This window comes from Colletes latitarsis, chromosome 5 (genome assembly GCF_051014445.1).
Source record: "Colletes latitarsis isolate SP2378_abdomen chromosome 5, iyColLati1, whole genome shotgun sequence".
In the NCBI taxonomy this organism is placed as follows: Eukaryota; Metazoa; Arthropoda; class Insecta; order Hymenoptera; family Colletidae; genus Colletes; species Colletes latitarsis.
Window position 1 is genome coordinate 28103126 of NC_135138.1, and position 14891 is coordinate 28118016.

The window sequence follows — 14891 nt, forward strand, 5'->3', positions numbered from 1 at the left end:
TATGAAAACCAAATAGAAAACCACTTTGTTACCCTTCGTATAGACTCCATTGATCCTGAAAATATCTATTTTCTCCGACGACACGATCGATCGCTAAATTAGGAAACTCAATAATTCGATAATTTTATTCCAAAAAGGTACTGTGTACATCGAGGTACCATCGTACAAATAAAATAATACGTTGGGGTCGTTTGACCATCCCTTGCAAAAATGCAAATTTTCCTTTTTCATAGAATAGTTTCAGAACGATGAGATGTATCGAAAAAAGCTTCAACAAAGGTTGCACAATTTTTTTACGTGCATAGAAGGCGTCCAAAAAGTCATAATTGTCAAGTTATCCTCAACACCGATCGTTACAGTCGAGTGACGAAAGAAAATAGAACGTATAAATCGATTATACAGAGTTTTCTACGCAACTGACGAACTGTGGTGTTAAAACGGTAGAAAAGAATATCATTTAGGACAATTAAATAGTCCCAATAAGTACAAATATGTCGAGTTCTTCGTCTGTTCTATTATAGTTTGAAATTATTAAATAAAACAGAAATATTAATAATGTACAAAGCAACGTCTAAAACTGGTCGTGTGTGATTTTTGTGTTTCTTTTATCCTGAAAGTATAGAAAGAAAAACATTTCATTCTAAATAAAACTGTGTGTTCGTATTGTACCAAAACATAGTTTTCGTTAACTTTATTTGTAACATGCACTCAAACCAGTACGTTTCGATTACTATTCTTTTTTATACTCTCCTTTCTATATGGTCTTCTGTGACAGACAGAGATAAATTGTTCGCTGTGTCACTCGCCGGTTGAGAATTCCAGCATAGCAATCCTTTTCTGCAAAGAGAAAATTACCAGGACCGATGGAAAAAAAATCTAAATACAGAAGGACGGCGCGGCGAGTTTTCCAGCGACAGAAAAGAGAATTTGCTGGGAAACTCGACGACCGACCGCCAATTTCCTTCCGCTTTCTGCTCTCTATTCGTACGTTCCACATTCTCGCTCGGAAAACTGAACCGTGCATCGCGCCACGTCGTCCCCGCGGCCGGATATTAGAGTTTTATTGTCGCGAGACACAATTATGTCGATGTTTGTCGTCGTCTCATTGTTTCTGTCTGAAATCCATCTTTTACGATTGCGCAAATCACTGATTCTGCGCCCTACTTATTTTTAGACGTCCCTGATTCCAAAGCCGAGTTTTTACTTTCCAAACCGCAAAGAAAGAAAACATTCTAATCGAGAAAAATTTCTGACATAGTTTTTCTACGTAAATCAGTTCAAAAGTAACAGTTAAAGGGGAAAAACCACTGTGAAGGATTGAAAAAATCGAAATTTTGTTTATCTCTTTTCAATGCTTGGGTTTTTAAGAATGAACCACTAAAATATTAAAGTAAAATTCGCAAAAATTGCAAAGTGACAGAAGATTTAGTAATAAGTAGTAATTAGTAGTGAAAAATTACACGTCCTGGTTCCTATTATGGCTGTAATAAACAATATTTTTATACGAAATTTTTACAAAAAGTAGTTCAAGAAACGTACCCTCGAAAACATTAAACATTCATCAGAAAAAGTTTCATAGTTACGCCTATAAAATTCTTGAAAATTGCCTTTATTTTCAGTCGTCACAGTGATTTCCCCTCTTAATAAAAATTTCCATTACTTGTCTTTCCGAGAAGTTAATGATTCGAGTTTTGAGTTAAATATCATAGTTAAACATTGAAAACAATGGAAAGAACTTTTATACAACTTTTGAATTACCATTATTTTAATTCTACCTCACTTTCGCTTCTCCTTACTCCTCCTATTGACTTACATCCACGAATGTGGAAAGTTTAAAGCGAATTCATTCCAATCGGGGATCCCATCGATTCCGAATACGATTCTTTACGGTTTCAATCATTTTCGCTTTTGCTTTCGCAGCCCCAATTTGTTTCTTGAAAGTCCCCGAGAATTGATTCGATTCCAACCCCTCGCGAATATACGTCGATGACGTCAGAAATTCACCTTTGGAAAATGGAAGATTCAATACGGTTCGCCAAACGAAACATTACACTTCTCACCCCCTCCCCTGAGTAATGCAATTTCCGCGGGGGAGGGAAAAAAGTTACACTCGCCGCGTAACTTCAAATCGACCAAAAGTTTCTTACGGAAGAGGTCGCCCTCCATTTCGGTAGCTTCCTCTCCGCGGTAACAATTATTGGACTTCCGGCGTCCTCGATTGTTGTCGAGGCTCGGTGGGGTCCGAGCCACCCCCGTTTTCCAGGGGAATCCCGTAAAAGAATGCCGGGACACGAAACCGGCGAGTCATGAATAGATGAGAGGCAGATAAAATTGAAAAGTTTGCCGCGTTCCATAGGGATCCTGTACACACGGTGCCTCTAAGTCGCCACTTTCGGCTACTCCCGGAGCTCTCGGTAGCGCGGACAGGGCTTATAGTTCCTCTCTTCTCCTTTGCCCAGGCGGGATTACGTCGCCGAGCTTATAACCGGCGGACATTCAGCCGCGGAAACGTTTCACCGTCGCCGCGATTTTCCGATCTGACCGCGGTAGAAAGAGCTTCTTTAGCGCGCTTCGCCATCCCCCGCTGAGGGGTACGTGACCCCGTGTCGACAGATTTTTTTTCATCGCTCTCCACTCGAGATCCTTGCTGAAAGAACCGAGATAATAGACGATGGTGCAATCTCGTTGCGTTAAAATTCGGTGTCGCGGCCCGGTTCTCCTGCGATTCTCTCGCGATAACGGATGCCAAAATAAACGATCCACGAGTGCTCGATTTCGTCGATTTTATCTGTACAGGGTTTAGAAACGACGGGGCATGTTACAGCAATACAGCGTAACTGCCGCTATAATTGTTCAAGTAGAGGAGACTGGGGCTAGAAGTTCCGATTTTGAGAAAACATAAAAAATGACTAGGAAATAATGTAGTTAGTTTCTTCACTTGTGACTAATTTATTGTTAAATTTTTGTAATTAGTCGAGGTGGATGTTTTTACCCCGTCGTGCAATGGTGTACCAGATCGTTGAATTCGTCTTGACACGAGTTACAATAATATAAAACAAAAAATATGCAATGCTATTTTAAAAAATGAAAATGATCTTGGCTTTTTATAATACAAAAATTTTCTCACATTTTTTATATCTAAACTTGTAGGTGACCAGAAAGTGATTAACTTTTACCTGAAATATTTTTTCGTCAGACTATTGGAAGTGCACAAAACCCAGTTCGATAACTTCGATCTAACAACATTCCTTTAATAATCTTGTGTATATCTTAATAGTAGCCAATAGTAACGATTGTATTGCCTCCTAAACAGTTATGTGCCACATCCTGTACATGTATAAATTCAAAATGCACGAAACCCAATTCCATAACTTCGATCTAATAACATTCCTTTAATAATTATTGATAATAGGTGGTGGAATAAAAGTAAAACATACAGTTCAAATACTTTTTAAACTAAACTTTGTCTTGTCTGAAGGGTAAGTCTGTTCAGTTCGGAAAAAACTGTCAGAATGAAGAAAAGACAGTGACGAAAAATTCGTCACGTACCCTTATATCCAATAGGTCCAATTCATTGTCTAAATAAACCAAGGGAGGGACAGGCTGCACCCTCTTGACTTGTGTCTCGAAAAATGAAACGCAACACGCACGTCGATGGTTTTTGTAAATGAAAGAAAACTTTCTCTTTTTGAAAGAGACAAACAAACAATAATTTTGTGTATATCTTAATATTAGCCAACAGCAATGATTGTATTGCCTCGTGAACTGACGATTTACGACGATTGTTGCAGGCAACAGTCGCCAGGATCCGGTACAACCGGAACGTCGACGGTTTCCACGAACGGCCCCGATGGAGAAAATGGCCAAAGCATCGGTTTGTATCCGGTGGGCAGCGCTGGTCCGGCTGCGACGGACGCAGCAACAGCTACGACGATCACGACGACAGCAACGGTGCCTTTGGTGGCCGCTGGCACCGTTGCTGGTACAGGAATAGGATCCAACATCACCAGGAGCGCGTCAGCGCCCACTGCACCGAGACCACTCGTCCAGGTTACCAGTTCTGCCAGCACCCCAGGCTCCCAGAGGCCCAGGTTGAGGAGGACCATGAGTCGCACAGAAACTATCAGGAAGTATGTTCGTTTTTAAAAATGTATCCTGCTTCTGACGAATGTAGTTGTCGAGAGCAGAGACGTCGAAGAATCATTGCACTGTGGAATATCAAACTTGAAGAAATTACTTTGTAAATAAAGAATGGGGGATTTCTTTTCTACCTGGAGATAATAATTTCAAGCTACTGTTCCACATGATATGATCATTTTGAGCGTTAGTGTATATACTGTTAAGTAAACTCGATCAATATGTAACTTGATTACATTTGCCATGGTAGGATTACATTTAGTCGCACTATAATTGCTCCGTAATCACGCGATAATTACATGACAATTAGACAGTTATTACACGCTTTCGGTATTTACGATTAGGATTACACCGTAATTGAACAGTAATTATCTTGCGATTACATGTAATCGTATCGTGGCAAATTTGGACATCACTACATTTTACTCAGTTTTGCTATTAGTGCTAATAGCTATTTTTACTTGCAAAATATTCTTCTCATTAACGACTCGATTATACTATTTCCAAATTATAAATTTTTTTTAACGCGAAAATATTATAAATATTTGTTCGATCACGGAATTAATTTGAAACACGACCAGATTGCCTCTTCTATTTATTTTTTACTTGTAAAATATTCTTCTCATTAATGACTCGATTGTATTATTTATGAATTGTGAGTTTTGTGTATTTTTTTAAACGCGAAAATATTATAAATATTTGTTCGATCAGAGAATTAATTTGAAACACGACCAGATTGCCTCTTCTATTTATTTTTTACTTGTAAAATATTCTTCTCATTAATGACTCGATTGTATTATTTACGAATTGTGAGTTTTGTGTATTTTTTTAAACGCGAAAATATTATAAATATTTGTTCGATCAGAGAATTAATTTGAAACACGGCCAGTTTGCCTCTTCTATTTATTTTCTACTTGTAAAATATTCTTCTCATTAACATCTCGATTATACTATTTCCAAATTATAAATTTTTTTAAATGCGAAAATATAAATATTTGTTCGATCACGGAATTAATTTGAAACACGGCCAGATTGCCTCTTCTATTTATTTTTTATGTGTAAAATATTCTTCTCATTAACGACTCGATTGTATTATTTACAAATTGTGAGTTTTGTGTATTTTTTTAAACGCGAAAGTATTATAAGTATTTGTTCGATCAGAGAATTAATTTGAAAGACGGCCAGTTTGCCTCTTTTATTTATCTCAGGATGAAATAATACAGTGAGAATGTGTGGCGGAGGGATTTCGTCGATCGAACAACACGAATGGTACTTTATTTTCCGTTCCAGCTACATCAGACGCGAAACAGCACAATTCTTCGGCGTAGACGAGGAGACGGAGGCCACGGAGAGACAAAGATGGTTGGATCGAAGACGGAGAATGGCATCGAGGAAGTACGGCGCCCTTGTTCCGGAACACAGACCACCGGATCCTGATATTACAAGGGACGTGCCAGATACCACGGATGTGCCGGAGGTAAATTCACCGGTTATTAACCTCTCGCAGTTGGAAACTAAACCTTTGACAAATTTGAGGGAGCATTTCTCTCCCAATAACTTTAATTTCAAACACTGCTAATTGCTCTCCAGACGTTTCTTCCGTGCGAAGGCGAAATATCTTCCGCGCCTTATATTAAAAATAATTAAGGGAGAGTCGCGAGAATAAACGTACACTGTACGAAACATAAGATATTTCGCCTTGTGTGCCATATTCAGTACTAACTTATTCGTTGGATTGGTGTCTTTTGTGATATCAACAAAATTTTCTGTACATAAATAGAAAGCAGTTTATTTTATATGTACATTATTATCTAAACTTTTAATAACCCGGATCTTTCGTGTATTTATATTCGGTAATAATGAAGGAATTAAGAAGGTACAATTCGGGCGAACAGAATGCATTAGGCAACCCTCCCCAGAGTTGGATGTTATAGAGTTCGTTAAAACTGGAGTATGTTTTAAAATATCACAGAGTTACGAATTAACTTGTCGAGAGTATATTCAGATAATTCTCATGCTAGCACAAAGTTTTCTCTGCAAATGCAAGCGTAATTGAAGTTTTACGGTTCATAGATCGTAAATATTTTCCAGAATAATTTTTATATTAGATTCAACCGAACATACACTTCTTTATCTATGTTTTCATTCCCACAATTCTCATTCTGCGGTTTCATGGTAAAATCTGAAACGTTTTGACTAATAAACTGAAGTTAATCGTTGTCAGTGATTTGCATTACTCTGAAATATCGACGCAAAGGGATGGTTACCACCTTTTTATTAACAAAAGTCGTTTATTGTATCTCTGTAATTTGTTCCGAAATTCTTTAAAAGACAAACGATACACAGGATATTTGACATTTCGTGAAATAAAGCACTTAATTCGCCTGGGGCACACGTATTTCGTTCAAATATTGAGTTCTCGGTAGAGTTTCCATTAAAACTTCCTCGGGACGGAAACGCGACACACTTCGCGAAGTTTCGTAATCGAGAGCGAAGTACGCTTCCACTCATTTTTTGCGACCAACAATGTTTGTAAGTTTGGCAATGGCCTTGCGAAGAAGCGCGCCACAAAATGACTGTTTTACGGTCCATCGTCGGTCGACGAATATTTACAACACTGTTTTGAAAAACTTTAATAACGCAAAAAGTCTTTTTCCATATACAGAGTGCTCCATAACACGTGATACCCACTTCAGCGGTAAACAGAAGGCCTAAATTACGCGATTATTATATTTGTAATTAACAGTCGTTGAAGTACAAAGAGAACCATAGGTCGAGAGCAAAATTAACCCTTAAGTGAACTCTCAATTTTAGTTGGAGATGGTGAATTCATAAAGTCATCTTTCTCTTTCACTTACCATGCCACAGATTCTTTAAAATGCCAATTGTTTCATAATGTAATAAGTATAGAAATACATGAAGATATTACAAATTTGGAAACTGAAGTAGGTGAGATTATTTTACAAATAATGTCAAACACAGAGTATACAATGCTCCTTTATTTTAAACAGTCACTACAAATTATTTTTGAATGTTTTTTGCAAATATTTTTAATATACTTTTTGGCAAATCTGAAAGACACGTCTCTTTATTGAACACAAATGACAATTTGAGCGTTTTATCCGCTTATCTTGTAGTTCTGTTGATGGACCAGGAATAGTACTTTCTTCAACAGCACTTATAGTACGCTTAATTTTCTATGCATCATTCGTTAAAATCTGTTCTCGAAATTAATAATAATTGTTTTGCCAGGGCGTTACACTGAGAAGATGGCAACAACCGGTGAGACGGAAAGATTCTGTGGCAAGAATGACGCTTTCGGGCCTCCATTACGTTATCGAGGTGAGTACTTCAATAAAATTAACATCGTGCATGCAATAGTATAGTTATAATCTTCGTCGAGAACAGACGAAACTTGAAACTTCATGTAATATACAGGGTGTTCGGCCACCTCTGAGAAAAAATTTTAATACGAGATTCTAGAGGCCAAAATTAGACGATAATCAAGAATATCAATTTATTAATTGAGGCTTCGTAAAAAAGTTATTAAAAAATTAAATTGAAAAATTTCAAATCATTCACGGAAAAATTATTTTCGGTTGCGGGGGTCAATTATAATCATTTTTGGTGAATAGACATACCCCCGAAATCCTACGCACTTTCGAGAAAAAAATTCCTTACTGAAAATGTATGTCTGACCATACCGTTGATATGTTTCCCTGAAATTTCGTCCGTATCTTTAAAACGTCATAATTTCTCAACGGATTGAAGGATTTTAATGTTTAAAAAAGCAAACAACGCGTATTTTAATGGAGAATATGTACAGATCACAAAAATATTGGAAAAGTTGTCCGTTGACCCAGTAAAATTAGAAAAACCCCATAAAAGTGGTCCAATTTTCAAACGGCTATAACTTCTACAATAGTGAATATATTTCAATGAAACTTTTTTCTGAAGTAGAGCTCATGGATACCTACAACAAAGTATTAGACAACATTTCTGTACAGCATCAAACAAGTTTATTAAAAATCAAAAACATATTTTAAGAAAAATTGACCGGGGATAGGTGCCTAAATTTTTCGGCAAAATTAAAAAGTTTCAAATCATTTTGAAAAAATTATTTTCGATTGCAAGGGTCAATTATAAGCATTTTTGGTCAATAGATATACCCCCGAAATCCTAAGCTGTTTTGAGAAAAAAATTCAATATGTGCCTAAATTTTTCGGCGAAAAAAAAAATTTCTAATCGTTCTAAAAAAATTATTTCCAGATACAAGGGTCAATTACAAGCATTTTTGGTCAATAGACGTACCCCCGAAATCCTACTCAGTTTCGAGAAAAAAATTCTTACCGAAAATATATTGTCTGACCATGCATTGATATGTTTCCCTGAAATTTCATTCATATGTTTAAAAAATCATAATTTCTGAACGGATTGGAAGATTTTAATATTTCAAGATGCAAACAATGCATATGGAGCCCTAAAAAAAATGAGCCGAAAAAATACATTGTATGTAAGATCTACACGTATACCTCGTCTGTGGTGAGAACTACTATCGCTCGCGTGCAACTGTTTGCAGATTGTCGTTCTGCAGGCGGAACTTTAAACGTTAATAACATTTAATTTTCGTCTTGTTTTGGGCTCTAAAATCTCCCATTAGAATCTTTTCCAGGCGTGGTCGAACACTCTGTATAATAGAAACTCGGATATTTTTAAAGCGATAGATGTTGGTTCCCTGCAGTAATTTAGTATCAATCAATAATCGAGGAAAGACGGACTCGATCCAGACTCGGAGCTGTTAGGTTTCCGTCGCTCGTCTGCAGGAAACGACATATTGAGCTCTCCGCGCGTTTCATTTCCCGCTATTACCGATGGAAATCAAATTGAACGACTAGCCAGTTAATCAGCGTTTCATTATCGTTTACCGACGCAGTGTTCGGCAACGAGACGAACCCAAGTTTCCTTCGAGTTAAGTTGCACGTTTCCCCGGAAGTCTGTACGATCGTTAAGCTAACGAGGTTGCGGTAACCCTCTTCCGGTTTTCGGGCATCGTACCGCGCCAGGAAAGCTTTGATATTTGGCGAAGTCGCACCCAGTGAGTTACTAATTCCGACCATGCGTTAATTACGATAACCGATCCGCGTTAACTCGGAATTTGTCGGGATTTCGGGCTAACGAAGCTCTGATTGATTCGATAACTCCTAGAGCCTTTAAAAATACTGATAAGACGACGCTCGAAATGCTCACTTTTTTTTTTACCCTCATTGGAAGTGAAAATGTTTGTTTCTCATTCTCTTCAGGTGTAAGCTATCAAAACTATTTCATATAGAAAATTCAGGAAAATCAAATATAATTTAAGGAAAGACTTTCAATCGTTAACCGTGAAATTCGACCGCAAGTTTTTAAATTAAAATGTTAAATCGTCAAAGTTTCTGCAATGTTCCAATAAACATTTTGGAGAGTGAAATTTTAAAATTGAACGTACCGTAAACTTTCCGACGGTCGAAGTTTTTTCATTAATACAAATTAGTCCGACGAGCGTAGAGCTAATAATATCGTCGAACGGGAAAATTACAAATAATAACGCGAGTACTGCTCGAATAATTGTACATCCGCGGAGTAACAGTCCGTTTAATTATGCTTGATTTTTATTACCTACCGCTTCGTCGAAAGTCCACAATAGGTTTCCATCGAGTAAAACAATCTCGTTCTCCATACCATCTAGCAGAATTCTGGTGAATTCTCGTCTCTGGAACTGCCTCGAAGTTATCTCGTATCTTCTTGCTTAATTAGTTTTTTGACTTTGTTTCGAACTCCATCTTAGATGCGCCCGCGGAGATATAAACAGACGTGCTCCCAGAAGTCCAATAAATGAAATGCTTAAAATTAATAGAAACTCTGAAAACAAGGAACTCCTTTCTCGTTATCAAGGAGAAACTGTTGAAATTATTCTATGCGATTTAATGGTATTGTACAGTATCTTATTTTCATAACATAAATAAAATCGTAACCAGGATCGATATATGTAATTCCATTTAACGTATCTGCATGATTTTATAAACAAAACTCGTTCCTGAAAATTCATTGTTAATTACAAAGACGACGTTGAAGTTAAAATTACACAGAGTTATTTATTAAATGCATAGTGATATTTAAAAAACGACAGACTGCATTTAGAAAGTTAAATATTATTGTAATATTAGAATCTCAGGTTTGGTACAACCGATTGTACAGAAGTAGGAAAGATTTATGAGCTTCGATTAATTGTTTAATTTACAGCATAGGGTAAGTTAAATTCTCACAGGGTAGAAATAGTCTTCCTTGCTACTTTTAAAGCTGTGTTCAACAAGCAAATCTCACGTCCGACTTCCAAAGGAGGAACGACACTTCTGACGCTTTACATCGAGCTGTGAACATAAGCTAAGAGCGAACTGACAAAGAAAGTAGATTTAAACTAGAGACAAGGACAACATGTAAACACTCTTCGACACTTTTCTTCGACGGAAGCTTCCGCGCTTTTATTCGCTGCGTTTCTCTGCGAGTTACCAAGGTTCGGAAAGTTATGGCTTGAAATACGATTGGAGACGCATGAAAAGACTGAATAGAAGGGAAAATATAAAGTTCAAAGGGCCGATAAAGCACACTATTAAATCTCTTTCGCTCGAAAGGTTAATTCATAACACAATAAGGGTTCCAATGCGAGGCAAAACAATGATTTCTTTTCAATATTCGCTATACTATATATTTACACTACGTTAATATATTTTTTAGTCAATTTTATATACAAATGATCATCATGAATTGTCGATAAAAAGTATGGTTTTATATATTATTCAGAACTCAACGTATGAGAGGAAAGAACGCAGGTCCTTTCTTTTTTCGCCAGACTACCGATATTTACACTACGTTAAAATATTTTTTGTCCAATTTTATACACAAACGATCACCATGAATTGTCGATAAAAAGTATGGTTTTATATATTATTCTGAACTCAACTCTTTCCTTATGAGAGGAAAGAACGCGGGTCTTTTATTTTTTCGCTCAGATTACCCATCGACGATCGCGGTGCATTGACGCTTTGTAAAACGTGTTTTCCCAGCAAGCGTTAAGTATGCAACGCTCCCACACGTTCGCGCTGGGATTCGCCGTGATACTCGCGTAGAAAGATCCATTATGGATTTACATAACGGCGTAGCATGCATTTAAATAAGTTGAATCGCCTGGTCATCGAAATAGCTAAAGTCGTGGAGCATGACTGAGGGGTTGGGAGGTTACATCCCCAATCGAATCTTGGTTTCAACCGACCAGAAATCCACGCTTAATGGCCCGTGATATCTCGGGAATTCTGTTAAATGCACGCGGACATTAACTGTACACGGTGAACGACGCAATTGCGACGCCTCGTTGCTTCTTTTTCCGTTGATGGCGGGGAAAAAACACAGGAAAATTGAATAGCATAACAAGGTTTACCGTCTTGTGGCTTCAGTTTTTTCTCAGATGCAATAGTCGCAACGAATACGTGTACTATTTTCTTTTTAATTGACGCCGAATATTTTTTGATATGATCAATTCTTCGACTCGTTCTACGCTGAAGAGTATTAAATGATTGTAACATTTCTTACTGTTTACGAATACATTTTACTCTAAACTTACTATTTAGTCTATATTTCTAAAAATATATTAATAAATCGAATGATAGTTTTCGTTAAAGCGCAGATAAATATTCGCTAACCGCGAAAATACACGAAAATAGTTAATTCCGGACTCAAAGTTCTTTAAATGGAATATTTCTGTATATTTATTCATCTTATAATATACAGAATATTCTTCTGTATATTCTGAATATTTATTCATAAAAGTCGAAACGCGTTATTTATATTTCTGGCAGCTAGTCATTGTTGCAAGATAAACTTTGATTCTGGGTGTCTCGATCTGGTAGCCACAATGGGATTCGCAAAAACTGCAGCGTATTTATAATACACTTGTTTTATTCGATGAAAATAACGAATATATCGGGAAAGCCCATCGACCATTTTTCTACACAAAAGAGGTCCTGTTAAACGAGAAGAAACTCGAATCGCCCTTAATAATTGTGCCCGTGCCATTCTCAGGAACCAAATGAGAATATCATTAGAGGAAAAACTCATTAAAAGCTGGAATTTCATAAGTCGCCTCCCTTACAAGAGATTTGTCCTGATTCCAACAAATTCAGGAATTACTTTCGACGACCTATTTCCGAGAGTTCCAGTTACGCGTCACTTTGTCCATCAAATCCGAAATTTTCTTACATTTTTACTTTTCCATCGCGAAGATATGAAATTTTTAAAGCTACCAATCGTTGAAAATATTCTTTATCTCGGTTGTAATTTAACTAGGCATTATTTTTAATGTATATCTGTACTTTCTTGGGTTGTTATGCTTTCAACTGACATATTCGATCCACGATTTTTATTTTGAATAAACGTACCACGGATTAGTTTCACAGTATCTCGACACCCACACGACATTATCTCCGTTCGTGATAGATTTAGTATGACTGCAGTGTGTTCCATTTTGAAATATGCCATACACGTGCAAATAGAAACTCTATTTGGGTATCACTCCCTGCATAAATGCACCGTTTCGAATGCAATTCTTCTGCATTTTCCAACCGTCTACTTTTTCTATATCAAAGAACCTATTCATCGCGATATCCACAAGTTAATATTACCGGGGTTGATATTAAATTGGTGCATAAAGTTCTTTCTATTCTTTATCTTAATCTACTGTTTACAGTTCCCGTTCATCTTCCAAACGATATCTTCGATACATTGCTACCTAGTCAAGCTACAATATTATACGTCAATGATTAAGATTGATTATAGGAGCGCACGAAAGTAATTCCTGAAATACTTTGCCAACCAGTTTGAGAAATGTGGTTCGAAGAAAAACGACTTTAAAGTTTCAAGTAGTAATAAGAGGTGACTTACAGCTGCCCGTAATTAATCTTCTATTCTAACATCGTAAAGTAGTCCTTCTTCTTTAAAATATTCATTTAGAGCAGCTTGTTCTTCTCTAGATATCTTGTACAGTGTCTGGGTAGTTTTCTATGTTAAATACGTTTTCCATTCACCGACGAATCGTGTTCATAGCTCGATTCGATGGTACTTTCGTCGATTTTTCGTAAGTTTACCAATATCACGGGCTTGGCCGATGCAGACGACAGAGACGAAGCGTCTCCATCGCGGATCTTTCGTGTTTAACCGCAAACAGCGCGAAAATTGGAATTATAATTGGATCGTGCGGAACAATAATTGTTAGCTTGGGACGCCGTTTATTCGGTTGACGCGCGATTCCTCGTTCCCATTCGTCGACGTCTCCTATCTCGTTCTCGTTTCGATTTTGAGATAAATCGGATATGCTTGTGCTCGACGGGACACATACGAAAGGGGTATATCCGAGAATTGATTATAGGTGTACAAAATGTGCGGGCAAATTAATACCGTGCTAGGAGATTTGTTTTATTTCAATTATAATTCGAAAATCGGATGGTACGTGAATCCCGTGGAATTGATAAGGTTTCAGCGACGAACTGTAGTTTGTTAATGGCTGCTCCGCGATCGGGATCTGCTTGTTTTTCATTGCGAGATTGATAGGAATTGTAAATGTTTTGTTAAGAAAAGTAGGATTTAAAATATGTCAGGTTGGAGAAATTCTCTACAGAATTTCATATTTAATATAGTAGAATTAATTCTTACAACTTTTTCAAACAATCGATTATCCTGATAGTTAATTTGTTATTAATATGCCAGTAAAGTTAATATTATATTCATATGTTTATATTGCGTACATTATATCGTTTCAATACATATTTTAATATCTAATAATGTTTCACTGGTACACTGCTTCATGTAATAATCTGAAACAGTATGGAAAAGATAATCCATACAATCTGATTTAATTAACATCGAGTAATTTAATTTCTCTGTCAGACCTGGTATTTGTAATTCTAGTTAAAAATTTTGTTCTCTTTACTGTATTCTTCTTTATTTTTAACCTCGCAGTTTAGTTGGAAAAGGAATTTAAAAATGATATTGATATTTTCCATCTTGTCATTTTTTTCCATTCCTACGCAATTTTCTATTGCATAATATGTTAACATTGATGCAAATTCCATGAAATATCTATAATTACTTCGAACAGTTTCGCAACGATGGTCATTTATATTCATTTTAAATTAATTAAAATCATTTAATCTGATACTCTCGCAGAGATATGTATTCACATTGTACGTATTATAATTTCGCTTGAATATTTAATGACAACGTATTGATGGAGAAAATTACACATTTAGCACGAAGGTACTTCAAAATTATTCGAATTCACCGATTGAATTCAAATAACGTAAAAAGTCACAAACATGTCCTAGTTCCTATTAAACATTGATAAAATTGTTCTACATTAGTTACTATCAATTATCCGTACGTCATCTGAGCATACTATTAAACAAAAAAAGCAAGTACTGGCAAGAATTATTTTGTAATTCGATTGTTTACAAGCACAATTCGTTCGCCGTTGCTAATCGATCGAATAAGAGTGTCTTATATAAGTTTGGTGTAGGTAAAAACTTATTTGGGGTCGGTATTCTAAGAAAACGGTTTTCTAAAAAAAAAAATCGAACGTTTCTTTCTTCTACATATCTTCTATTTCGATATAGAGCCTTTTCGGGACCGATATAAGACTATTTCAAGATTGATATAATAAGAATTCTGAA

General features: G+C 36.4%; 2 protein-coding genes across 5 annotated transcripts in view; one reads left to right on the forward strand and one right to left on the reverse strand.

Moving 5' to 3' along the window:
- Rho-5 (rhomboid-5) overlaps positions 1-14891 on the forward strand; it is a 300427-nt gene that overhangs the window by 249373 nt on the left and 36163 nt on the right. For all 4 annotated transcript variants that reach the window (XM_076765407.1, XM_076765409.1, XM_076765410.1 and 1 more), the window contains 3 exons: positions 3792-4130; positions 5428-5614; positions 7390-7479. In XM_076765407.1, coding sequence (XP_076621522.1) covers positions 3792-4130; positions 5428-5614; positions 7390-7479 — 616 coding nt within the window. The remainder of the gene's footprint in view (positions 1-3791; positions 4131-5427; positions 5615-7389; positions 7480-14891) is intronic.
- The window catches only part of LOC143341964 (uncharacterized), a 208775-nt gene that overhangs the window by 68398 nt on the left and 125486 nt on the right, over positions 1-14891 (reverse strand). The window lies entirely within an intron of this gene.